This window comes from Tetrao urogallus (genome assembly GCF_951394365.1).
Source record: "Tetrao urogallus genome assembly, chromosome: 11".
NCBI lineage: Eukaryota > Metazoa > Chordata > Aves > Galliformes > Phasianidae > Tetrao > Tetrao urogallus.
Window position 1 is genome coordinate 7553483 of NC_136824.1, and position 26118 is coordinate 7579600.

The 26118-nt window shown below is 52.6% G+C and overlaps 1 protein-coding gene across 1 annotated transcript; it reads right to left on the reverse strand.

Moving 5' to 3' along the window:
* Positions 1-15165: 15165 nt before the first annotated feature.
* Positions 15166-22736, reverse strand: RHCG (Rh family C glycoprotein; the record flags this gene model as incomplete). Its single annotated transcript, XM_079540693.1, has 10 exons — positions 15166-15231; positions 15325-15398; positions 15606-15730; positions 16252-16388; positions 16746-16883; positions 17566-17732; positions 18123-18270; positions 18420-18570; positions 19029-19215; positions 22526-22736. The coding sequence occupies 10 exons, from the start codon at positions 22734-22736 to the stop codon at positions 15166-15168; spliced, it is 1404 nt and encodes a 467-aa protein (XP_079396819.1).
* Between the last annotated feature and the right edge of the window lie 3382 nt (positions 22737-26118).

Below are 26118 nucleotides of genomic sequence, written 5' to 3' on the forward strand. Positions count from 1 at the left end.
GGCACCAGGCAGGTGTTTATAGCAAATATCGGGCACTGTGCAGATTCCAGGGATAAGTGTGATTTAAACGGTGCTGAAGACGTTTTGTGAAGGATGAAACCAAGATTTAGCTCCTGTCAAGCTGCCTCACGAGGGCCAGAGCTGCCGTCCACCACATCCAGCCATCTCAGAGCCCCCTCTGAGAGAAATGGCACAGACCAGCAGCTTTTGCATGCTGAAAGGATGCTCAGATCCCTCCCCCGTTATGGGGAGCACCCCCCATCTCCAGTGGGGGGCTGCTGGTAGTGATGCCTGTGCCCATCCATGGGGCTCCCCACAAGCTGCATGCCCTTCCCCGTGTATGCATTTACAGACCTCAACAGATATAAGGAAGGGGAATAAGGAATGGGTCCTCCCTGGGCACTAACCACGGCTCTGTGCCCCCCTCTGCCCCTGTGCTCAGCACCTCTGTTTGCTCTGCCCTCCCTCTGGCTGTCCTCACACCTGCAGACAATTGGATCCCCAACCACCCCCACTTCCCTCCTCCTTCCAAGCTCCCCTCAGCTGTCTTGAAGCCATATCTGAAATATGCAGTATGTAGGAGGAGAAATTCAGTCTGACAGCAGTTTAAAACACTGCACTACTTGGCAGATTTAAATGCTATTTTAAATATAAGCTATGACACAACGGACAAAAATAGCATTGAAAATACCCTGTCATGTTCCATATTGCGAGGAGTAGAGAAGCAGACCAGGCTAGAAAGGAGCTCAGAAAGAGGCCAGATGGAGAAGAGAGGTTATTTCATTTGTTTTAAGGAAATGGGATAAATGTATTTTGCATGTGACCAGGTGAAAGTGTTTTCTGGAGCACGGAGCCAAACACAAACAAATAAATAAACAAACAAATAAATGTTCTCATGAAAATCGAAGTTCCATGTGGGATCTGTCAAGCGAGTTTGCTAGCAAATATTGGGGTGAGAATGTATTTATCAGTGAGTGGTAACACCCAACACCAGCACCACTAGGCTGCTATCGGACTGCATTTGGTCACCTCTGAGCCTTTTCTTACTTATTTATTTTTTTATTCTACAATTTAAAGGGAATTTGATCTGCTAAATTCCCTAAAAAGATCTCCTAAAATAGCTGGAAGTGACAACCTCAGGCGCTGTGGGATGCGGGGCAGCTCTCCTCCCAGCTCCTTATCTCCACACATGCAGATGTACGGGGGCAGGACATGCAACACCCCCCTTCTTTGGTCTTGTGCCAGAGGAGCAGATTTCTGCTGTAGCAGAGCCAGGTGCCCACCGTGTGGGTGCTCTACCCCCCATCCCAAAGCAGAGCAGGGCCAGCACACCTCAGCACACTGCAGAACACGGGCTTTTGGGACAGCGTCAGGCAGGGAGTGAGAGAGGAGAAAGCTTGCACAGCTCCCACATGGCACGGTGACCTCCTCAGGCTCAGAGTTAAGATGTCTGTCAGAGAAAGGCACCCACACCACTGCATCTCTGTGAAGATTTCAGAAGCCTCCAGGGGCTGGGATCTGGGTCCTCGCGCCCCACGTGTCAGCAGGTTTTCCCAGGCGCTGCAGCCACAAGCAGCAGCAGAGATGCTGAGTGGGCATGAGACGTTTCCCCAGCGTGGCCGCCTCACGCCCAGAGATGTCCCCCCTGTCACAGCACATCATGATGCTCAAGTACGGTGCACGGAGCAAGGGACTCGGTGCTGCACGGCCCGGCGGCATCGCCATCCTGCATCCCCTGCCCTGCCCAGCTGCAGCGGCAGCTCCGCTCCTTCCTCGCTCTTTGTTAAGCGCTGAATTCATCTGACAACTCAAAGGGAGCGAGCGAGGGAAGAGACCTCGTGGCCGCAGCGGCCGCAGCGGTTCCCCGGCTCCCCCTCTGCCCTCATTTGCAATGCTTGAGTGGGGATTTCTCTATTTACTAAGCTAACAATGTGGGTTCCCAGGGCCGGGGCTGATGATGACATCCCGGCGCTGGTGGGTGGTGGGGCCGGGGGGGGGATTGCATAATGCCGAGGCGGGCGTGGGAAACCCAGGCATCTGCGAGCAAAGTCCCTGCCAGCCGCTTTGAGCGAGGCTCAAAGGGCTCCCGGGGACCCGGTGCCGAGCGCCTGGCGTGGGAGAGGCTGAAGGCCGGGCGATGCCGCAGCCCCGCGGGCACACCATGGCCCCGCCGTCGGCTCCGTGCCCGGAAGGGTTAACGCAGGTCTCCTCATTACGGGGTTAAGGGGGAGATGGCACTTGCAAATCCCTCAATTACCCGGGCCAGAAGGCTGCTCAGGAAGAGCTTTATTAACGGTCGCCGTCTTCATTAACCGCTTCTCAACAGCTGCCTAATTACGGCCGCCATTAGACTTGGCGGGGTCTCCCCACCACCGCCCTGACCCCCGGCCCTCTGATTAACCTTAATTACCCCTCCTCGGCCGGGCGCTCACCTGAGCAGGGCCGGGGCCGGGGCTCGGGGCCGCCTAATTGCAGGGGCGCAGGGAGGGGGCCGGCGGCCGCCCGCTCGCTGCACGCCAGATGTTCGGCGCTGAAAAGCAGAGGGCTGCCCTCGCACTGAGCTAAGCGGCGGCAATGAGATCGCTAGCAGGGCATTGAGGGAGGCGGTGAAAGGCGCTCCCACCTGAGCCGATGGGGCCGGGCGGGCTGTGTCTACAGGGAAGGCCGCGACAAGGGACGGGCAACGGGGGCCTTGGGTTGCACTACATTGCAGGGCTTCCTCGTGCCGTGAGGGGACGGGATGACCCTCGAGGGACAGGGGATGTTGCACGTGGGGTCCGCACGCGCTCGGTATTTTGGGCTGTCCCTCACGGCAAGGCCATGACGGAGGTCGCAGAGGGGTGAGGCCCTGCTGCCTACCGTTCCTACCCAAGGGCACAGCCACCAGCACCTCAAAGCAGCCCTGAGCATCCCAGGTGAGCCCAGGGACATCCCCAGCCTTCTCTTCCTGTGCCCCGGTGCTGTGACACGGCTCACGGCCGTGACAGCAGTGGGTTGGGATGGTGCAGCCTCCTCCTGCCTGCCGGTCCTCCTCCCCAGGAGCTGCCACAAAAGGACGGCCGCTGCTTTTCTTCTCTCCGTCACCGAACGAGGTGAAGCGCAACTCTTCGTTTGCAGGGAAAATGGAGACTCTTTCTCCGTCTCCTGCTCGGCGAGATGCCCCCACCACCTTCTTCTGCCACCCCTCCTCCCCAGCGCGCACCTCCCTTTTGGGATCGAAAAAAAAATAGATAATAAAGTTCTTATTTCCACCACATTTGCCATTTCCTGGTCTAAGTAAAGAGTGTCATAAGAGTGACAAGCTAAAAGCCACTGATTACTGTGGATTCATGGCATTTATTCTCCTCGTGAAAAGAGCAAACATCAGAAATAATGTGGTCCGGCCTGCCTCAGAGCCTAACCCTGCAATTAATCAGCATTCATGTGCAGAAGGTGCACGAGCATCTGATATGCAGAGAGGGAGTAATTAAAGGCAGATGCAATCCCCGCTTCCCGCAGGCCTGGGGAGGGCGAGCAGCTCCCGCCGGCTCTGTGCCCCCACCCCATCCCCTGTCCCCAGAACGGCTGCTCCCGGTCACCCCTCTGCACCTTGGCTGGAGGCTCTGGGGTTGAGCGCTGCTCTGGTTTTTTTGCAGCAGGAATAGGGATGCGCACCCCATGCCGCGCCCCCAGCAGCACTGGATACGGCTTTCCATCCAAGCGTTGAATCCAAGGGGCACGAAATGCAGAGGGAGGATTTGGGGAAGGCGGTATTTAGCCGAGCTTCCGATGCCTTGAACCCTGACACGGCTCGGTGACACCGCGAGGAGGGGCGAGGTCCCCGCGGGCTGCTCGGGGCTGGGCCCTGCCAGGCACTATCGCTGTCCTCCTCCCGTCGGGGTCTGCACCGCTGCTCCCGCTGATCCTGTCGAGACCTTTAATCCGTGGGGGATCAGCAAATTAATCCACTAAAGCATGAAGGGCCTGAGCTGTGTTTAATCGCTCCCTTTTGTGTCGGGGGACGGCTAAATGACCATACAAGAGAAAAACCCACAGAGGGGTCAGAGGGGAGGCGGTGGGCGATTAACCCCCGTCACCTCCCTGCCGGCTGCGGCGCGGGGGGAGACGGAGCCGATCCCACTCCCTGCGTCCCCGCGATGCTGGTGGTGAGCGTGCTGTGCTCGGCAGCCCCCGGCCACTTCCTATCCACGGGCAAGAGGTCTCGGCCCGGCTCCCAGCGGACGCGCTGTTATCACAGCAATTACACCCCGATGCGCCCTTTGGGAGCTATTTGGGCCTAGGGGTCAGCGGGGCTGACGGTGGCCGCATCCTCCCCTTGCTCCCGGGGAGGAGGCTGTGCCGAGCTGCCTGCCCGCTGCAGCGCACATCGTGCCACGGTGGATGCTCACAGTTGGCACCCTGCAAAAATATCCATGGGGAAATCGGTGCCACCACCTCCCCCTCACCATCCTCATGCTGTAAAGCCCTCGGCCCCTCAGGGGCAGCCACGACAGCATGGGTGCTGCGGCCCCCTCGGCCCTCCCCCCCAATTTGCTTCAAAAGGAGAATAACCTGCAATATCTATATATTTTTTTTTTCCCTCCTTTCTGGAAACTAATGGACTCCTTAAATAGCAAAAATTGCACCCTGTAATTAAGATCTTGCTTTTTAAATGATTAATCATTCTAACCCCTTCCAGCGGCATCCCACTTACTGCTGCTCTCATATTGAAATGCAGATCTGAGAGGGAGGGAGCCGAGCAGGTCTGCGGAGAGGAGCAATTAAATCTTCCAGCTGTCGCTGGTCCACCGTCCTCCTGCGTTTTGGGAGCCCTGGGTGCTGTCCATTGGGGTTTGCTCTACATCCCACACCGCATCTCCAATTTTGACCCTCTGATCTCCCTATATCCAATCCATCTCCTGTTGTCTCCTGTTTCCTGGGCTCAGTGGTCCCTCCTCACTGCAAGGTTTGACCTTTCTTTCCCTGGGAAAAAAAAAAAGAAAAAAAAAAGTGACCTGTCTTTTTTTTTTCTAGGTGAGGGGAGGAAGACATCATCAACCTGGTGCAATGGAGAGCTCATGACCTCTGTGCCTGCACCAGGTCTCACCTCCCATCCTCCTCTTGGTCTTCCCTTGAACAGCATCCAGACATCAAAAATAAAATCCTGAAAAATACATTCACTAACACAGCTCCCCTGCACAGTCTTCCCAAGACCTTGACATATCACCTCCCTCATTCATACTTCCCTGGGACAAGCCATGGGTTTCTTAGGAGACTTCAGCAAGGAAACAGCACAGCTGTGTAGAAAGCACAGCCAAAAGAAGCTCATCCAGTTTCAATCCCACCCTCTCTGCCCAGGCTGGACATGAGGTGGACCTATGGGTGTGTGAATGTCAACCAGAGGAAATATTCCTGAATTCATTCTGCTGGCTTGGGAATGACACAGACTCTCTTGAGCAGCCATAGAGGAAGGACTGGGATGTGTTTTTCTATTTTAACCTTCTCCAACAAAACTCATCCCTGTCCTCCCCCTAAGCTGTTCTCTCTCAATAGCTATCCCAAGGTGGAAAAGGATGTTCCCCATAGGGTGGCAATGACACAAGGCAGTGACGCTGCTCTCTATCCTTATCCACCTGCCATGAAGGTATCTGAGAGGGAAGAAGGTCCCTAGATTCTCCTCATGGAAAGGTGCTTTGGTCTTTGTGGTCATCAGGGTGGCTTGTAATGGTGTGCACAACGTGCCCTGGAACTTTATTTCCTGCTCAGCTAGAGGCCTTTTTCCCACAACAAAATGGAGACAACATCAACAGGCTTTGCAATAAAAGACGGGAATATGCAATCTGTCCTTTTGTAGCAGTGCCTCTTAGCAGCACTGAATTCCCCATTGCTTGGACACCCTTTCTCATACAGGTTGGTCTCTTCCAAGCACCCGATGGTCCTCTGGGATATGAAAGCTTTAAATGCCTGCTTTGTTCATGTTTTGGCCTTGGTTTAGCTGAGGAAACCGCTTAGGCAGCCTGGTGTGGAAAGATCCCAGGGCCAGCTGGCTCTGGGCTGGTGCAGCTGGAAGCACTGGGAGGGAATGGAGGGACCTGATGGGCCCAGATTTCCGAGCACCAGCAGGAAAGTGGTAAAAACCCACCAAGCTCACTATTTACGGGTCCCTGCATCTCCACACGGCCCCTTTCTTCCTTGCCTTTGCTTTCCTCTTTTTACTCTTTGCCCAGGCTCCAAGACGCAGGACCCCAACCCATCCCCAAGCCCCCTCCACACTGTCATTTGCATTTCCACCAGCCCTGATTAATGCCAGAGCCTGTTTATAGAGTTACAATCTCCAAATTAGGTTGCCGAAGGCATCCCGGGCCAACCCTGGAAAAATCTCAGTGGCTGAAAGGAGCCATAACTAAGCCTTAAGCAGACGTCTTTATTCAGCTGTAATTGACGTTTAACAGACGTCTGTAACTTCGTCTGGACTTATAAAAAAAAAAAAAAAAGAAAAAAGAAAAAAAGTTCTCCCCTCTCTTTATGTTCCCCCCTTTTATCCAGCAGTCAAAAGTGTAAGAAACCACCACACAGCCCCACTCGGTCAGCCTGCAGCAGGGGCCGTGACAATAGTGGCGCTGAGACAAAGCCGCAGCCCACGCTGCACACACTGGCGCCTTGTATGTCTATTTACCTCCTAGAGTGGTTTATGCTAATTTATTGGCGAGCGGAGACCACTTCTGCATACTGATTTGCCTCCCTGTCTTCTTGAACGGGGGCCCTTGTCTGTAGGGTGGGGGCAGTGGGGTGATCCCCTCCCATTGGCACCCCCAATAACGATCGGTGCTATCGGTCCCCATCGTTTGTCCCCCATGTCCTCCTGCTCCACCAAACCGCTGCTTCCGTGGCACGATGGCTTTTTGGTTTGGTCCCTTTTGATGATGGTGAAGGTGAGGTGCATGGGGGCAGTCCGGATGCTTGAGCTACTCCAAGGGAACCAAAGCATGGGATGGAACCATGGGCACAGATAGAGCTGCTATAGATAGCTGTGGAGACAGCAGGATTTTCATATAAATATCTCTGCTGTGCGCTCGTTCTGCTGACATGTGTGAGGATGGGAGGGTGTGCACAAGTCAGGAAGACACTAGAAATCAGGATAAAATTATTTGCTTCTTTCCTGAGTGCTTATATTGTGTACTATTCTTTCCTGCACAATGGTTTATTTCAGCACTGGGACATGAATTCTCAGGTCAGGTTTTGCTTACTGTTCCTGGAAGGCCAATTTTCCTTCTTCCTACCTGAAGATGTGATGCTGGGCCTGAAAAGCCCCTGTGCTGCCCATGGGTTTGGCATGGAAAGTGGACAGCTGGACCCCTCCCAGGCCTGCCAGTGGAGCTTTCTGGGGCCTTTTCTGTGCAGAGCAGAATAAATGGGTCCTGGTGCTTTAAGAGTTCCAGCAGAAATGCAAAGCTCTCGCCACAGAGTCCCTTTCAAGCAATGGTCCCAGCAAAGCCAAGGCCTGGGAGTAAAGCCAGGAGGAACGACTGAGGCAAAAATAATGAAGTCAGGAGCACTCCATGGGATGCTGGGGGCCTGCCACCCGCAGCACATATAGGTCCTAGATACCTGGTCACTGCCATCAAGGTGGGAAGGTTGGGGCCAGTCAGATGCATGTCCTTTTGTCCATGAAGTATTGGGTGAGGTGATTGCAGACTGCACCGTGAAGGAAAGGGCAACCTGTCCTGGCTGCACAGCAAGGCAGAGATCTGCCATCATCCCATGCTGGAGGAGAGCTCATCTTGCCAGAAAAGCCATTTTTTTTTCAGCTGCTTTGTGCTGCCTGAGCTCCGGAAAGGAGCTGTGTCACAGGCACAGATCCGGCCTTTTGTGTTTCAAACCCAAAGGCTGGGGGGTTTCTTTCCTTTCGGTGCTGCTCAAAGTGGCAATAACTCTCACAGCCCTTCTGGTGTCTGGTTCAGCTGAAGGAGAGTCCCCTGCTCCCCCTTTCCCCCCGACCAGGGCACTGGGATGGTGCCAGCCCCAGCCCCTATCCTGGCAGCGGGCAGCCCTGCCTGCATCACTGCCTTGCAGGAGAGGAGGGATGTGAGCACTATGGCTGAGGCGAGGGCACCTCATGCTGGCAGCTCCAGAAATCGCCTGGGAGACCTTTGTTTTAGTGATTTCTTTCTCACAGGGTTGGCTGGGGTGGGAAGGGGGTGAGGGTGCTCTGGAGCAGCATGGGGCTGCAGGGACCACAAAGCTAGCCCAGGGCTGAAGACTGTCCCCCTGTTCTCTGCCTTGTGTTCCCTTCTCACACTATAAGCAGAGGCATCAAAGCATGAAGACAAATTACTCTTGATGGCCCTTGATGGTGGCTTTTGCTTGGCCAGCACTGGAGCATCCTTTAAGGCCGCTTCCCCAAGGTCCCTATGCACCTCGATCCAATGAGATACAGGGGCTGTAGTGAAACTCACATGTGTTCCAGCACAACCCAGACATTTAGGGCTGAGCCCTGACACCACTCTGCAGAGCCTCTTGCATCTTCCCTTCCCCAGGACCAGCAGTGCAGCGGGGGCATCCCTGGGCCTCGCCTGCGAGCTGTTATCTGCCAGTCAAAGGTGGGGGAGAAGAGAACTCCCCCCCAAAACAAGACGTCTGGTGTGAATCTCCTGATCCCACTAACCCAAGGGCTCCATGCAAGCATGCAAGCAACAGCCCTGGGTCTCACTTAGCAACAGGGCACAGAGCAGCCTGTGGCTCGCGGGAGAAAAAAGGGCCTTTTCTTGTCGGTGAAAGATTCATCGTTGGGCTGAAAGTGGCCCCTCCCCTCTTTCAAATACTTGTCAGCGGGGAGAATACAGCTTAGATACTGGGCTGATCAGATCATGGCTAATCTGTTATTCCTGCCCGCTAAAACTGCCGGAAGACTTTCAAACAACTTCACTGGGAGCGTGTGCGGTGAGGGAGCAGGCGGAGGCGTGGAGCCACGGGCAGCCCCAGGGCATCTCCTGCACACTGGGTGCGTGGAGTGGGCAACTCCAATCCCCTGTGGGCAGAAGTGATGGGTTGGCCAAAGTGTGCCCTGTGGTGAGAGCTGGGTCCTCGCAGTCCTGCTCCTCCCAGCCTGGTTTTGGAGATGCTTGTTGGTGTGGAAGGATGTGCCTGGGCAGCTCAGCAGTGCAGAGTAACAAAAGAAGGTGGCCAGCTCCGAGGAAGATGCCTTCCTGGTTGTTCCCTCCCTCCAGGCTGATGAATTTTCAAAGGGAAAAAAGCCAGACCAGATGAATCAAGCAACTTAGATTCAATAGCTTACAGGAATTTCATACAGCGGCCCCAGACTCCCATATGTGGGGGTTAATCCCAGAGGTGCCGTTAGTGGGAGAGGTAGGAGCACACAAATGCCTCCTACCAGCACCCCGGGGACAATGCGGCCTGTGCCCCCCCGGCTCTGTTTGGCTGTGCTCTCACTGCTCCTCTGCTCAGCACTCACTGGATCCAAACACTGCTATGCTTATTCCTGAAAGCCCAGACAGGAGTCTGGTGGGAGTGAAGAGGGGCAGTGCGAAGGTGGTGCTTTTGGCTGGGAATTGAACACTTTGGCCCAAACCACGGAATTTACCATCTTTGATCCAAAATGCAGAATTTTAAAATTCAAACACGCTGTTCTGCCTCTCCCTAAGTGCTATGTGTGCCTGAGCATCTTGCCCACATGCCCTGCTCTGCTCCCTAGCTCTCTCACTACCTTGCCCTGCTGCAAGGACTGCCAGCCCAGAACTAAGCCAAAATCTTCCCGTTTGGCTCAGCACTAACCGTGGTTATCTTGCAGACCATCAGAGGGACAGCTTTGCCAGTGACAGAAAGGAAAACTCCCTGAAGTGACCTGAGCTAACGGAATCTGTTGGCTGGGACACAGGGTACCCAGCGAGCCTAGGGACAGGCTCACGCCCCAGCAAGCTCCTCTTGGTCAGGAATAATTAATTACCTTCTTGAGGATCTTAGCTTCAGCCCTTCCCTGCTCATACACAAGCCCTGGAGAGGAGGGAGGGAGGAGACGGCAGTGAAGAGGGTAGAGAATTAATTGGACATTGTGTTGGGAATCGCCTCCTGGTTGCTGTCAATCTTGGGAGTGAACAGCCTCTTGTCTCACTCAATAGGAACTTTATATGCTCCTTTAATCCTTCAGTCTGCATTGTCAGGGTTTCCCCCCTCCTCCTGTCTCTCCTTCCCACCGCAGGACTTTTGATGACCCCAGCTGTCTGAGGCAATACAAAGAAGCCCCTTAACAAACACCCTGTGATCTATACAGGCAATAAAGAGGCTCCCCTTGACAAGGATTTGCGGGCAGAATGTATGCAAATGCTGGGAGTGGGTGGGGAGGTGTGTCGGAGGAGCTTCTGTGCAGCTTGGCACAGCTCCCGGCCCTGCGACGGGGTGAGGAGGGGACGTGGTGCAGGTGAGGGAGGTGACACAAGCAGGAGCCAGCAGGAGAGGGCCCCGGTCTTCAGGGCTGCATGAGAAGGCATCCAGGGGCATGCAGAGGGCACTCCCTGGGGCACACATGTAATTTACTCCCTGCTGTCCCCAGGCAGGATGGGGAAAGGTGGCCTTGGGTGGCAGTGGTGTGACTGAGAGCCTTGTGTATGTCTGTCACAGCAGCATCTGACAGCTCATGGATGCCTGCAGCATAGGTTCCTGTCACTGTCACCTTTTCCTCCATGTCTCCATAGGCTCAGGACAACTGGCAGTGCCAGCAGGCAGCTCAGGGTGTGCATGCCCTTTGCCTGCTCACAAGGTATGAGAGATGTAGGCAGCATCTCTCCTTGTCCATCAATGGAGATACCATCTCTCCCTGCCATCATTCACCACCTCTCTGTCCATGCTGGTCTTGAGGTTTTGTTCCCTCTCCAGAGTCAGAGGGGTGAATCCCTCGGCATGGTAGAGCCCTGCAACGAGGTGAGAAGCTCAAGAAACTCAACACTATGTCTTCATGTCCATCAGCATGCGGAGACCAGAAGTTCTAGCTGAGGCATGGGGAGGCAGCAGCCTGTGGACACGGGGCTGGGTGCGGGCACCGCGTGCTGCTCCTCGAGAGGCCACGGCCACCTCCTGAAGTCAGGAGGCCATGCTCCTTCCCACATTAGCACATGAATGGGGCCGGGGGTGGGGGGAAGGCGGGAAGGGGGGCAAGCCCCCACTGTCCACTCAAGCAAACAATTTGGCTAGCAAATTGACATAATTACAAGGGACAGAGAGAAAAGAAAGGCAAGCCCCCTCCCCTGCGCTCCAGAGGGCCCGACCCCTGCCGAGTTACTTAGACCCTTTGTGAGACTCAATGCTAGGTACTGATTAGGGAACGTATGCCCTTTTCAAGGGCCCTAAGTGATTGGCTGCCTTAATCTGATTACAATTTACAGCACTCCTGAAGAAGGGGCTGGAGAGTCTTTCACACAGGCGTGGACGCACCAGGTCCGACACGCACGCACTCGCACCAGCACAAAGGTGCACGGATGGGCACGGCCACGATGCGGCCAGACAGCTGGCACGTGTCCCTGCGGCTGTGGTGAAGGGCACACGCACGTGCAATGCCGGCACGCACCCGCAGATGTGCCAACACTTGGCACAGGGCGCTCGTTGTGCCGGGCAGTGTGTGCGTGTGCTCAGAAAAAGTGTGTGCCGGGGGTATGGGCATGGGAGATTGCACCCACACACGGCAGCGTGGGCACGGGGACAACTTTGGGCGTGCGCTGAGCCCACAGCCGCCCCAACCTGGGCTGACGTCGCATACCCACACCTACACAGGCACACACACAAGCACAGACATAAGCACGTGTCCTCTTGCCGCAGATGGGGATCCTTTGCAAGGATGTGGAGGTCCCTGCCAGTCTGCACGGCCGTTCTCCAAAATCTCTGCAGCAGCTTGCAGGAGCGGGAGTGTGATCTAAGCCCACCACCTGCCTATTAAAAGCAGGATTAAATGGTGCCGTTCCCCCCTTTCCCGCCCCCTTCCCTCTCTCTCTATCATCCCCTTGGGGAAACCACCATCTTTACACGAGATTTTCTCTCTCTCTTTTTTTTTTTTTTTTTTTTTAACCTCTTTTCTGCTTCGTGTTCCATAGCTCCCAGGGGATTAGCAGCCAGGCTGGCCCTTCCAGCCTCCTTGGAGGAGGGTTGTTTCAGGCAGCCCCCCCATGGGAACCTGCCCCAGGACAGCTCTGGTCAATGCCTCCGGTGCTTCCCAGCCAATTTGTACCACCTAATCCCCATGGGTATCAACAGCTCCTTTCTCACACCTCCTCTGCCTGCCTGCCAAAGCAGGCCAATCCTCCACTCCCCGTTGAGAAACCCTCTGTCCACCGCTGGGGCCGTGACCACACTTCAAACGCGCTGGCCCGACCCCGGCATTGTTCATTAGGGAATTAAAACTGCAAGGCCGGCCCCAGAGAGTGATTTAGGTACTGAGACCAGACTGAGCCCCGCGAGAGCACGGGCAATAAAACGCTTCACTGCCCAGGAGTCTGGGCAATTCAGGTGTCTTCCCACGAGGAGGAGGCAGAGCCCAGAGGACAAGGAGTGGGGCTGGGGCTCCCCTCCACATCAGCACATGGGGCAGGACTGTGTCCTGGTGCTCAGAGAGGAATGAGATGGGGGCTAACAGCCTTGCTAAAGCAATGAAGGCTGCTTGGTTTTTTGGTTACTGAATCCTGAGATTGTTTTCAAGCTTTTGGGAAGACAGACCAGAGGCTCTGGAGCCAGATCTGGCAGCCTCCCCACAGTGGGACATTGCCTCCCCAAAATGTGTGGGCTGACGTGTCCAAAAACTCAAAGCTCCTCATTTTCTTGTCCCCGCACCGCTTCAAAGTGGAAAGAGTGATCCAGCTGGACAGTCCAGGGCAGGAGCAAAACTATTCCGGCCAAAGCCTTCTGAGTTACAGACAACATCAGTGCCTGGCATGAGATGGGGAGATTCATAGCTCACATCTATTACTTAGGGATGCTGAACTGCTACACTGAGTGACGCCCCAAGCTCATCCCACAGGGGGCACAGCCAAGGAACCAGGAATGCCCCGTTAAATCAGCAATTTAGCTGAACATCCTCTTAGACTACAAAGCTGTCTCCCTGCATCCTACGCTGCTGCTGTGCTGGTGATGATTCCTGTGGAGGATTTTAGGCCTTTTCCTTTTTTGTTACTCCTCTTTTTTTCACCAGTGAGGTTGTCTCAGGCTAAGCAAAGACAACCGCGGTGCAGAACAGTGCATTTCCTATGCCTTGCTGTCCCCGTCCCCTCGACATGGCGGGGGAACACAGTGTTTCGGCACCTCCTCCTCTGTCACAATGTTTTTCAGCTCCACCAAGCAAAGTGTCCAATTAGAGCAGAGCCTCTTGCTTCCATCTTTGCCGACATTTAATTAACATGCTGCTGCTGGCAGCCGCTGACAAATTCCAGAAACATGTTGTAAAGGGTTTTTGTCTTTACCCAGCATGGAAAATGAGGGTGTCATATCCCAAGGGGATGTGAATAGCTACTTTTGACTCCCCCCCTCAGGTGTGAGAATTACAGCTAGACACGGTGAAGAGACCTATCAGCCCTCCCACCTCCTTTTTTTTTTTTTTTTTTTTTTTTTTTTTTTCCCCCCTCTTTTCCTCTCCTGCTCCTCACATATCATGCTGGCAAACACACAGGTTTTAGGCCTGATTTTTACTCCTGTCTCCTTTGACTCTGGTTGAAACCTGATGTTTTTCCTGGCTGGAAGATGGTCCAGTTAACAGATGGAGGCAGTGATCTGTTGTTGGGCCGTTCCCACCAGAATAGCACCATAAAGTGGAAAAAATGGTGTGATCATAGAATCATAGAACAGCTTGGGTTGGAAGGGACCTTAAAGATCACCCAGCTCCAACCCCCTGCCATGGCTGGTGTCCCCCACCGGACTAGGCTGCCCAGATCCCCATCCAGCCTGGCCTTGAGCACCTCCAAGGACGGGGAATCCACAGCTTCTCTGGCAGCCTGTGCCAGGACCTCACCACCACATCAGTATAGAATTTTTTCCTAATATCTAACCTAAATTTCCCCTTTTAGTTTAAAGCCATTTCCCCTTGTCCTATCATTACCAGACCATGCAAAAAGTCAGTCGCCCTCCTGCTTATAAACACTCTTCAAGTACTGGGAGGCCACAATGAGGTCTCCCCAGTCTTCTCCAAGCTGAACAAACACAACTCTCTCAGCCTTTCTTCATAGGAGAGGTGCTTCTGCCCTCTAAGGATTGTTGTGCCCCTCCTTTGGACCTGCTCCCACAGCTCTACATCCTTTTTGTTCTGGAGGGCCCAGACCTGTATGCAATACTCCAGATGGGGCCTCACAAGGGCAGAACAGAGGGGGACAATCCCCTCTCTCTGGCCACCTCTCTGTTGATGTAACCCAGGATACTATCAGCCTTCCAGGCTGCAGGCACACACTGTGGGCTCATGTCCAGCTTTCCATCCACCAGGACCCCCAGGTCCTTTTCTGCAGGGCTGCTCGCAGTGGGTTCTTCTCCCAATCTGTAGGCATACCTGGAATTGCCTGGAGCCAAGTGCAGCATCCTGCACATGGCCTTGCTGACCCTCATCAGGTTCTGGTGGGTACTGACGATACTGTAACAAACGCATGACACTGAAGAAGAGGAAAGGGCCTTGCTGGTCTGCACGCCACACACGAACAAGGCTCACAAAGAGCTGGCGGAGGTCTCAGTAAAGAAGCCAAGACAAAATGATGATGGGCAGCACAAGAATATGGTCTGATTTTTAGGTGGTTCTTTGTGGAGCCAGGAGCTGGTCTTGATGATCCATCTGGTTCCCCCCCATCTCAGGACATTCTGTGACTCAACAAGCAGGCCTAGGGCAGCACTGTGAGCTCCCACACCCCACGCCATCAACCCCACATCACAGGACAGGGGCTCAGCCCCATCCTGGATGCCGTGCCCCGCTGCCCTCCACTTTCACCAGAGGCCTATACTACGAAAAAGAGCCATGCTTTTATTTTGTTCACAGGAACTAATTACAAAAGTGAGCCAGTGGGGAAGCGGGTGTTCCCCCCCCCCCACGCTTTCCCCACGAGGCTTTCTCCTCACAGGCAGGGCGGTGCGCCTGACATGGCGGCCGCCATCTTCCCGCCCCCGGGGGCAGCCCCGCCGTCCCGCTGAGGCGCGGCAGCCCGGCAGCATGGCGGCTCAGGGCGAGGCGGCCTTGTCGGGGTTGTGCATGTGGTACACGTCGCTCTCCTCGTCCTCGGGCACCTGCAGCACGGCGCGGCCCGCTCAGCTCCGCCGCCGGCCCTCATGCGGAGGGCGGCAGCGCCATCTTGTGCCGCCCGCCACCCCCGGTCTCACCTCCCAGTAGATGTCATCCTCGAAGCAGTTCTCGTCGGCCGCGTCGCCCCAGATGGGCAGCTTCAGGATGGCTCCTAGAGCGGGGCCGATTGGGGCTGGTTTTTGGGGCTTGTCTCCCACAAACTCCCACCCCATCTCCCTGCGAGCAGAAGTGGAGGCTGTGGTCTGACCCACGCTTGCAACACAAGCGGCAAGGACCCATCCAGCCAAGGCAGAAAAGCGTGTGAATGTCTCCATTTCGGCTGCAGGCTCTCGCCTCTCCATGCTGCCCCCCTGCTTACCCATAAGGGTTCCCCCAGCGAAAGCCATCAGCAGAGAAACGACAATGCCGGCCGCCTGGAACCCTCCTTGAATGCTGGGCGTCCGCGTCTTGTAGCTGCCAGTGAAGTCAAATGCCTTGATAAACCTGCATAGGGTAGAAATTGTGAGGTCTGATTCTGACAGAAGATCTTCACCAGTCAGAAAAAGGTTGTGCTGAGCCAGGGTACAGGAGCTCTGTTGCCCTGAGCCCTTGTGGACTCCTCCTTAACCCCATCCACCTTCTGCAATGGATTGGGAGAGTGTTGTAAGACATAAAACACTGCTCTTTTCCTTCTTTTATGGTTCATGGCAAGGTTTTACCTAGGAAGAGTTCAAAATACAAACATTTATTTTGTATTTCAAAACTTCAGCCTTACCTGAGCCCCAGAGCAAGGCAGAGCTAAAAGGAGTATTTTCACATCCTCTGTGCCCCAGAATATTACCAAGGAGTAGGGCTACGATTCACTTTTTGAAGACACCAGAAGTCACTAAGCCCAACATAGCGCACTCCATGTGAAAGAGATAACAGTGAACATAGAGCAAATGCTATTAATTGCTTCTCTCTTCCACCCCGAAGAGCCCCAGAAGTCCCAGAAAAAAACTTGTGAAAGTTTCAAGCTGTCTTACCCTTCCTTTCCATATACATCCTCTGTGGCTGCAGCTGCAGTAATGGCTCCCACAATGCCCCCTATAAGGCCTGGCATGCCATGGAGGTTGTGGATGCCACATGTGTCCTGGATGTGCAACTTGGACTCCAAAATAGGCTGAAGGAAAGGGAGGTAGAGAGAAATCAGAAGAATGAGTGTAGTCCTGGGAAGGATTAGTTCCTTTCATGGAGGACTGGGATAAGTAGAGAAAGAAGAGTGGTATTATGTGTCCCATTGTGTTCCCATGCTAAGGACTTGTAGAAAAATATGTGAAATGAGCTCAGGACAAAATAAGAGCTCTCCTCCATTCTCTTGCTAGGAGACTGAGCCTTACTTAGCATTTTGAGACAGAAAATGGAGTCAGATGTGCATCTTCATAAGGGACAATGGAAATCAAGAACCCTCAAAGGGAGGTGAATCCATTCCTGGTCTCCTCAAGAGAACAGGGCTGCAGACCTCCAGAGCAGCACTCACCGTGAGGTAGACAAACCCCACTGTGGACACAATGCCACAGATGAACCCAACAATGAGGGAGCCATATGGGGTCAACATCATCTCCGCGCTGGTGCCCACAGCCACTCCACCAGCCAGCGTTGCATTCTGGATGTGGACCTGCAGGAGTAACCACTCTGTCTTGGCATCTCAGAGAAATCACAGTTGTTCAAAGTGTGTGCAAATGGTAAAGCAGGAGAATCAGCTCTGAAAATACTTTCAGGGGAAATATCGGGGCCCACTTTCCTGCTTGCTGGTGAAAAACAAGAGGAAAAGAACAGGCAGCCTCTGTCTGTAGCACAGGCACACATAGACTCCCACTCTCCATACCACACACATTCTTTGCTTCCACCAATCTGGCTGGGGAGTTGTGATGAGATGGAAATTGTCTCACCCATGTGTCACGCCAGCTCTGCTGTCACACACTGTGCACCCACACACATAACACGTACAAGTCAGCCCCCCGATTGCTCACAAGCTGCTGCACAGGCCCTGCTCAGCTTGCTGGAGAGTGCTGCCAAACACGGCTCTGAATTATGCCCATCAGTAGCTCTCCTGGGAGAGTAAATGCAGCCCTTGCTGTGCCATCAGCACATCACATGCAGGGACAGCAACGAAAACATCAGGATTCACTTCCCATCTGCTTTTTCAGTGCAGCCTGAGTTTCTGGCTGGAGGCCGGTTGCACCAATACTCTGTGAAACCCAGTGCAGCAAAGGACGAATGTCACCCAATTCCTGGGCCCTTGGTCAGCTTCACTGTGAGTTCCCTGGCTAGTGTAAGGCTCTCTGCTCCCTGCTTACCATGTCAAGCTTGCCTTTCTTCTGCAGCATGCTGGAGAAGGCCATTGTGGTGAGGACACAAGCAGCCAGGGAACAGTATGTGTTAATGGCAGCCCGATGCTGGGCATCCCCATGTTCAGAAATGGCTGAGTTGAAGCTGGGCCAGTACATCCACAGGTATAGGGTACCTGGTGGGATGGGGAGGAGGGAGCAAAAAAGAAGAAGGGGAAAGAAAGAATGTAGACATTGAAAAAAGAACTCTACAGGAGGTTTCTGCAGAGCGAAGTTAAATCCCCTGGTTATGACGCTCCAGAGCTGTGCCCTCCATGATGGGATCAGCACCAGAAGGGCCTTGCAGTGAAGAGGAACCAAAATGCTGCCTTGTCTTCCCAGGCACCACCTCAGCCCAACCATTAGTGAGGGGAGATGAGTAGTTCCCAGGTGTTGAAAACTGGGATGCAGATCTTGGTCCCAGATCTGGGTTTTGGTCTGGTTTTCCCAGAGACATTTGAGAGAACAGCTCTCTGCAACTGAGTGGTGCACAAATACCAATGCTGCAGAGGTTATGGCTGACTCACCAATCATAGCAAAGAGGTCAGAGTGGTACACAGAGCCTTCCTTGTCTTTACTCTGCTCCAGGTTGGGTCTGTATAGGAAACGTGTCACAGTGAGGCCAAAGTAGGCTCCAAAGGTGTGAATGGTCATGGAGCCACCCGCGTCCTTAACCTGCAGCCGTGGGAAAACTGAGGTTCATTTCTGGAGTCACTGCTTATTCTGGAGATGAGTTGTGGTCTACGTCCTGCCCAGCTTGTTTACCCATCTGTCTTCCCAATCTCCACTCAATCTTGGGGACAAGGGGTCTGTCTAAAGCTTACGTGAAGCAGGTCGAGGAGGATGTACTCATTCACTGCAAAGAGTGTGACTTGAAACAAAGTCATGATGAGAAGCTGTACTGGGCTGGTTTTGCCCAGGATGGCTCCAAAGGCAACACACACAGAACCCACGCAGAAATCAGCATTGATCAGGCTGGAAAAGGGGAAGGAAAACGGTGATTTTATAAGGAAATACTATTCCATAATTATTCACCCTCACCCACACTGAACTCTAGTGATCCCACTGTAAGGCATATAGTCGATTAGGTTTCCCATTGACTTTCCTCTCAACACGACATGTTGCCAGGTATGGAGCTTTCCTCCAAATTGTTTAAATAATGAGTTTGAAGGATCTTATGTGCTCTTAACCTTGGGGTCTGTGGTGCTCTGCTTGGGTACTAAGAGATGGCATTCATCTCACATTTCTCATGTAACAGTACCACCATCAGACAGGTACCTGTGGACTAAAAGGCGGAAAGCAAGTGGGGTTATGTAGAAGGAAGACAACATTTTGGAGGCTGCAGTTTGCACATAACACAGGGACAGGCACTGGCTCTCATCCCAGCTCTTCCACTGTACAGTCAAGAGGTGGCACCCCATATCTCTCCTTACTTTTCCACTCCAATAAGGATCTTCCCATTCTGGAAAGAGTGGAACCAGCCTTGCATCAGGAGAGCCCACTGGATCCCAAAAGCAGCAAGGAGGAAATTGAATCCCACAGCTCCGAATCCGTAACGCTTGAGGAATGTCATGAGGAAGCCGAAGCCCACAAAGATCATCACGTGAACGTCCTGGAAAGCTGTGCACAGGGAGGGAATCATCAGTTCTGAGGAGAAGGCAGAGCTGTCAATTGAATTTAGCAGTGAAAGGAAACAACATCAGTGGCTGTAAGGAAAAAAATTCAAGGAAAAATGTATGCATTTGCCCTGCGTCCTCCCATTTCTAAGTCTGAAAATGGCTGGCTTTTGGAAGCTGGCTTTTTGGTGAAAAGGTTCAGTTTTGAAACCCAAATATCTTTGTTGCAAGCTGTGTGCAAGAGAAAACTGGACACTAATGGAGTGTATGAAGGAAAACTTCTCTATTCAGATTGTCTTTTTTTCCCATTAAAAAAACAAAACCAAAACCAAACAATTCCAAAAATGTCATGTACCATGAACAGTACCAATGAATGAACCACACTAATTTTTGTTTTAACCACGACGGGTTAAAACACATTCTGGGTAAGCCTATGCAATATAGGGTCCTGGTGGTGGCTCGGTGCAAGCTCTTAGGGAAAAGACAAGAGCAAGGGAAGTTTACAGATATGTTTTTATTTGCCACTGAAATCGGTGGCAAGATACTTTTGCCAGGAGGATCCCACCCTGTGGGATTTCGAGTGCTTGAACCAGAGAGACGCAGTTCTTCCAACAAGTGCTCATACCTGCTAACTGGAGCCCCTCAGATGCCCTTCCCTGGGGGAAACTATACCTGCATGAGCCTCTTGAGGGAAATTCTTGGTGCGATAAACCTGCTGTACTTCTTAATGCTAAACGTTTATTTCAGATAAGCATCACTTTGCAATTAAGTGAGCTGAAATGCTGCATAATTACAATCTGAACCATGCAGACCATCACACTGGAGGCCACTCCAATGAAAAGAGCAGGAGATGTAATAAGCTTAGGGCAGAAGAAATTCAGTGATTAAGGATCTGCTGTGTCCCCTGGCCCTGTGCTGGCCCTAAGGCATGCTGGCCATCCAGGAACCTTGGAGTCCTCCTGCAGGGATGGTGGGGCTGCACCCACTGCCTCTGCTATGCGCTGGCTGAGGATTTGGGTGTGTGCAATTGCAGAAGTCTCGGCTTCTGTCCTCTGGTGCTTTACAAGATCTTGCAACTTGTGTAAGGACAAGCATTTGGACAGGCTCCAGTGATGTAGTGTCAAGTTGAGGAGACAGGTTAATTTGTTTGCTTTCAGAAATGCCCCCACGCCTATGAAATTACTCATGAGAGATAAAGGAGACTAGACTGCAGGTGACCCTGCTCAGCTGAAGTCTCTTCATGTGGACTTCTCTGCGCGCCCTAAGAAATGGTCTTGTTAACTCTACTTTTAACCATGCAGTCATACACAGTTTCCCTCTGCAGCTATATTTTTTTTCTCATCAGCTTTCTTCTCAAGCCTAAGTGACACAATACGCAGCTAGAATTATCTGCAGCCATGTGCATTATATATATTCTTAATTTCATCCTGAAAGCAGAAATACACAGGTTGGAGTTAGGGCTGCAGACTGTGTGCCCTCTGAAAATACTGAGAATTTCCACCATGTCTTCTACCCTGTAAATGCCCAGGAGGAAAAGCAGGCTTTTCTTCAAACTGCACCCAGCCTAAAGCATTTTTCTAAATCTTGCCTTTGTTTTTCCTTTAGAAGAATAATACTTGTGTTGCAAGCAGCCCAGGTGCTGCCATGCTCAAGAGGTATTTTGACCTTGCTTTTGTGGGAAGGCAATTGCAGTCACTATCCAGAGGAGGTGTTTGGGCTTTGAGAATACTACCTGTGCTGAAGGATCTCATTTCTTTTCCCTAGAGAGCAGATGATTCACTCACTATGGAGTATCAATGTGTGATTATAAATTAGAAGAATGTGTCACGTTGCACTGGCAGCCCTGGCAATGGGCACCACTGACACGACCGCACAAACATCCTGCAGTGGCTAATCATCTCAGGCTGTCACTGCTCCCCCACTGCAACGTCTTTGGACAGGTCCTACAGGCAGTAGCAGTCACAGATGTGATAGCACAAATGATCCTCGGGTGTTTAGCCATTGCATTCTCTTCTAAACAGGGCTGGATGGACATGGATCAGAATGCTCGGCTTCTACCATCTTACCATTTTCATCTATTTTTGCAGAGAGATTTTTCTGATTATGTAATGGAGGAAGAAACAACCAAAATAAAACTGATCTTTGTACACGTGAGCCCTTCCTCAGGTTTGAAACAGATAAAACTCAGCTAAACTGAGGCTGATTTAGCTGCGTGAATCCGCTCAGCCATTTAAGAGGGGAATATTTGGCGCTTCAAAGTGGAGATGGGAGATGAGGACAGTACAGGCGCAGTGTCCCGAGCTCCTACAGGCTCGTTCTCGGCCTCTCTGCTGCTCTCCCGTCCTGTCAGAGATTACAGCAGCACTGCTGCTGCTTCACAGCAACCTGTGTGGATACATCCACAGGTAGTTTGGAAGGAGAGCTCAGGGCAGCCATGGCTTATACTAACCAGGCCAGCTGAGCAGCAAGTTTCTGCAGGCAAATCCTTGTCTGAACCAGTTAATCCTCAGCAGCTACAGGTTTCTATAGCTCCTTTGATTTAGCAGGTGTTTTTTAATGGAAATATTCTAAATAGATGCATGACTCAAGCCCGTTGCTTCCTTGGAAACAATTGCCTACAGAAGCAGCCTGTTCCCATCCGCTCACAAAGAAGATGACCAGCCCCAGAGATCAAAGCCAGCCAAGTGCACTACTTGGCCTGAAAAGCTTTGACCACCTGAGCGATCCCCATGGCAATAAGGCATAGTGACCGAAGGACCATGGGCAGCTGACAGGTTGGGAGGACTCATCAAAGTGGCAGCAGCTAAAGAGCTAGTGAGGGGGAGGGCATAGGAAAAGGGGGAAGATGTCACAGGATCTCGACAGCCGTTCCTCCGTACGTAGAAGGAAACCGAGTGAGGGGGCAGCAAGCTGAAACTTGCAGGGTGCTGGGAATGCGTCAGCCTTATTCCTGGAGAAAAGGCATCACATGCTGGTGGCACCCTGTCGACAAAACCCCAGAGCATTGGAGGGCCACAAGGCTCTTCTCTCATTCTTTGGGGCACCTCACAGCAGTGTCAAGGTGAAGCTCAACTCCCTAGCAGTCACTGTAGACTTCACCTCTGACGGATTCTGTCTCAAGCCAGATTTAACTGGGAAAGACAAAAGAATCACTTAGGAACTCAGAACTACTATCCTGAAACCTCTCGATCACCTTTTCCCAAAACCCTTGAGGCAACAACAAAGAGGACAGGATGGGATGGGGTGGGGTGGGGTGCGATGGGGGGTAGGACGGTGGCCAGCCAACACCGGGACTGGGCTTCCTGAATACTCACAGGGGTATCGGAAGTAGAAATCATTCTCAATGTCACTGGTAAGGTTCATCTGATGCTTCTCTTCCTCCCAGTGTGCATCAGCTTCAGGGCCGAAGTGCACAAAGACCCCAAAGAGGATGATCATCGCCACCTCCCAGAGGAGGCAGATGAGTGGCAGCCGCCAGCGCATGTAGGTGTTCTTTGCCATCCCCTGGTGCCTTGGCCGCTCCATCTGCAGGGATGCCGGGGCACGGGCACAGTGTGTCAGTCCGTGTCCCCTGTGCCCTTGGCGGGTGACATATATATGTTGGGGAGCGCAAGGTGGGGCCCAGGGAGGTGCCTCCAGCAGGATCACATTTCAGACGCGGGAGGCTCCACGCTTGCTCTCTGCTCTAACCCTCCTTGCTCTCTGCAAGGAAGGACGGGGCTCCAGCACCTCTTCTCCCAGCAGCTTGCTGCAGTAATGAGCCCTGCCTCCCCAGGGACTCCTAGCTATGGAGCCTGGGTGTCCAGTCCAGCCCCCTGCTCAGTCCTGCCCCACACCCTTTCCTGTCCCCTTCCTGGACCTGGGCCAGACATCCTGACCATGTCACCCTGGCAGCCTCCCTGCCTGCAACACATCCTTCTCCCCTCACCACTGGTCCTGCTCTGTATGTGCCCTTCCCCAACACCAGAACCGAGAATACCAAGTCAGCCTGAGTCACTGGGTGCAGGTCCTGCTGTTTGCTGATGGGAAGAAAGACTGTGGGACAGTCCCAAGAGGAAGAGGAAGATAGGCGCTTCCAACCAAAAGTCAAGATCATGTGCAGGCATGCAGTGACCTTGCCAAAGCCGCCATATATCTACAGGGATATAGAACTGACATGTCTCATCGTTTCCTGGTGGTTTAACCACCTTGTCCTCTTGGCAGGGCAAGCTAAGCTAGTGCTGTGTGGACCAGGGCAGTGCCCTGAAATGGTGACAGAGAGCGGGCTGGAGAGCTTGGCACTACAACCCTCAGCTGCAGGGTTAATGTCCCCTCCTCCAGCACAGGGCTTCCTTTAGTGTTATATTAAACATAGCTTTCCTTTTTCTGTGGTTTTGAACCATGTGTTCCTTCCCCACGAGCCAAGTCCTTCAAACGCATCCCAGCTCCTTCCTCTGCCTGGAGATCCGAGAGAGGCCTGTCAGTCTTCCAGAGATGAAAGACTGCAGCCCAGGCAAGCTGCCCGAATTTGCTGATGGCATCTAATTGTGGCCTGCAGGCTGAGCAAGCAGCACTGATTTCTGTGTTGATTAGGCAATAATTTGAGTTGATTATTATTTCTTGTTTCCTTTCTTCTCAAACTGACAAATGGCAGAAAAATGCTGGGGATGATCCTGAAGAGACTGATGGCTACATAAAATCACTGTCAGATCTCATTTGGGCCCCATACAGGGCTTTGGAAAAAGCCTTGGAAATGCAGATCAGGTGCAAGGAACACTTCTCTATGGCAGAACAACAAGCCAGCAACAGGCGTACCATGTAGGGTCATCTGGGAGTAGAGCAGCAAGTAAGCTGTGCTGCTGCTGAGCTGAGCTATCTATGTGACATTCACTGGGCATCCCATTACCTGTGATTTCTGCAGGGCAGTTGCAGCTGTACACACTGAGACCTTCAGCCAGCAAGAAGCTGAACCCCAAGCAATACTGGAGCGCTGATTGCCAGAAGCACTGTTGATAGTTGTGTGTTCTCCTAACAGCCAGGACCAGACTTCGACCCTGCCCTGCAGCAGCTCTTAGAAATCTTGAGATAGGAGACATAGAGACACAAAGGAGCATTTTACAACATAAAGGAGCTTGCTATATCCTGGTAGCATAGTCGCTAGCAATTACACTGTATAGTTACATTTCAGCAGAAGAAACCACACTGCAAAGCTTTCCAATGTGGGTTCTCACTGAATTGGTGATGTCTCCCAAATGTGCAAAGCCCTGTTTTGCAGAGTCCAGGAGGATCTGCATGGGCCATCTGTGGCAGTAGCTCTGTCCCTGCCTCCCTCCCCAACTGCAGGCAGAGCACAAAAGATAATAGCTTTTCCACTGGCCTGATAGTCTCACCTTGCTGCACTGCCTTGCATGGCCCCTTCTTATCAATCTGCAGATCATCACCATGCTTCTACTGGCCTGTTGGAGCTGGCATGCTCTGCTGGTTGCTTGCACTCAAGACTCACCCCTCTCCTGCTTGTACCCATAATTTGGGAACCTCTTTCAGTAGCAGCTACTCTCAGGCTGCTTGAATGGGCAATACTGGAAACTCCACATCAGGGTTGTCCCATCACATCCAGCATCCATAAAACGAGATTCATTGCAAGCTTCCCCTCCCTCACAGCAATTAACACCCTTGAGATTCAGCCACCACCACTTCCCCACGAGTATGTATGTGACTGTAAATGAATCTGAGAGGCAACCCCCCTCCGCCCCGCCCCCCCAAGATTTCCTAAAGAAATCAGCTGGGTTGTGCAGGGGACTTGGAACAGGTCTATTTGTCCTTCTGATCTGAGACATGGCACTGGGCAGGTCCCGGTCGCCTTGGGAAGGCTCTGGGTGAGGGTTGTACCGTACTGGTCCCAGCTGGGTCTCTTCCAGTTTCTCAATTTTATGAGCACTAAAAACATTTGAGAGGCATAAACACAAAATCTGAAGTGTGCAGAAATCCCTCCCTCTTGCCCGGAGCACTCTGGGCAGTTTTGCCCAGGAGAGGAGGGCATGGGGACTCCTTGGTTCACTGCGAACTGTCCCAGCAGATCTTATCACCGCCAGTGCTGGGACACAGGCACTGGTCCCAGAGGTGACCTCAGAAGGTATGTGCCAGAGATCACCCTCGTCTGGAGGGAGAGTGGTGGGACATATCCTGCTCCTTCCTGGATTTATGCTGGAGCTCATGCTGGCAAACAGATGGCAACGGATCTCATCCATTAAGACAGAGAAACAAGGAATTTGCCTCAATTGCAGGCAATCACAACACCAAAGCCATCTCTGCGGTCTTTAATGTCCAACAAGCACATCCAATCCTCTCAATTTCCTCCTCCATAATTAGGAGCAAAAGAACAGCAGCCACTACCAGCAGTGCTGGGCAAACAGCATGGGGAAGGTGAGGGGATGTGGGGAGGATCCAAAGCTTTCATGCAGCACTGGGCATTGCCCAGGCATCGTGCAGCATCTCAGGCGACTTCTTTCTCGTGCAGGTCCTTGAGAAGTGTCCTGTAAGCAAAGCATTTGAGGCAATCCAAAACAAAACTTTCTGCCTGGCTCGGCAGAACAGAAAACAAACTTTCCTCTGGGGCTGAAGAGAGCGTTCATACAGCAGGAGATCAGATCTTTCATTTAGGTGTGGGGTTTTGTACGCAGCGAGGCTTGCCAATAAATATCACTCAGAAACATTGGAAGAAGGTCAAAATGGATCAAGAATTTTCTAAGTAAAAACAAAAATAAAACCAACCGGCAAGCAAACAAACCGACCAACAAACAAAAACCCCAAACCAAAACTTTTCAAGTCAAAGTGCCAACCAAACGTGAGCCCAATCTACGAATGATTTTTCTGGCATCCTTCCCTTCTTCCCATGAAACTGCATTTATCAGCAAGTAAATGATTGCCC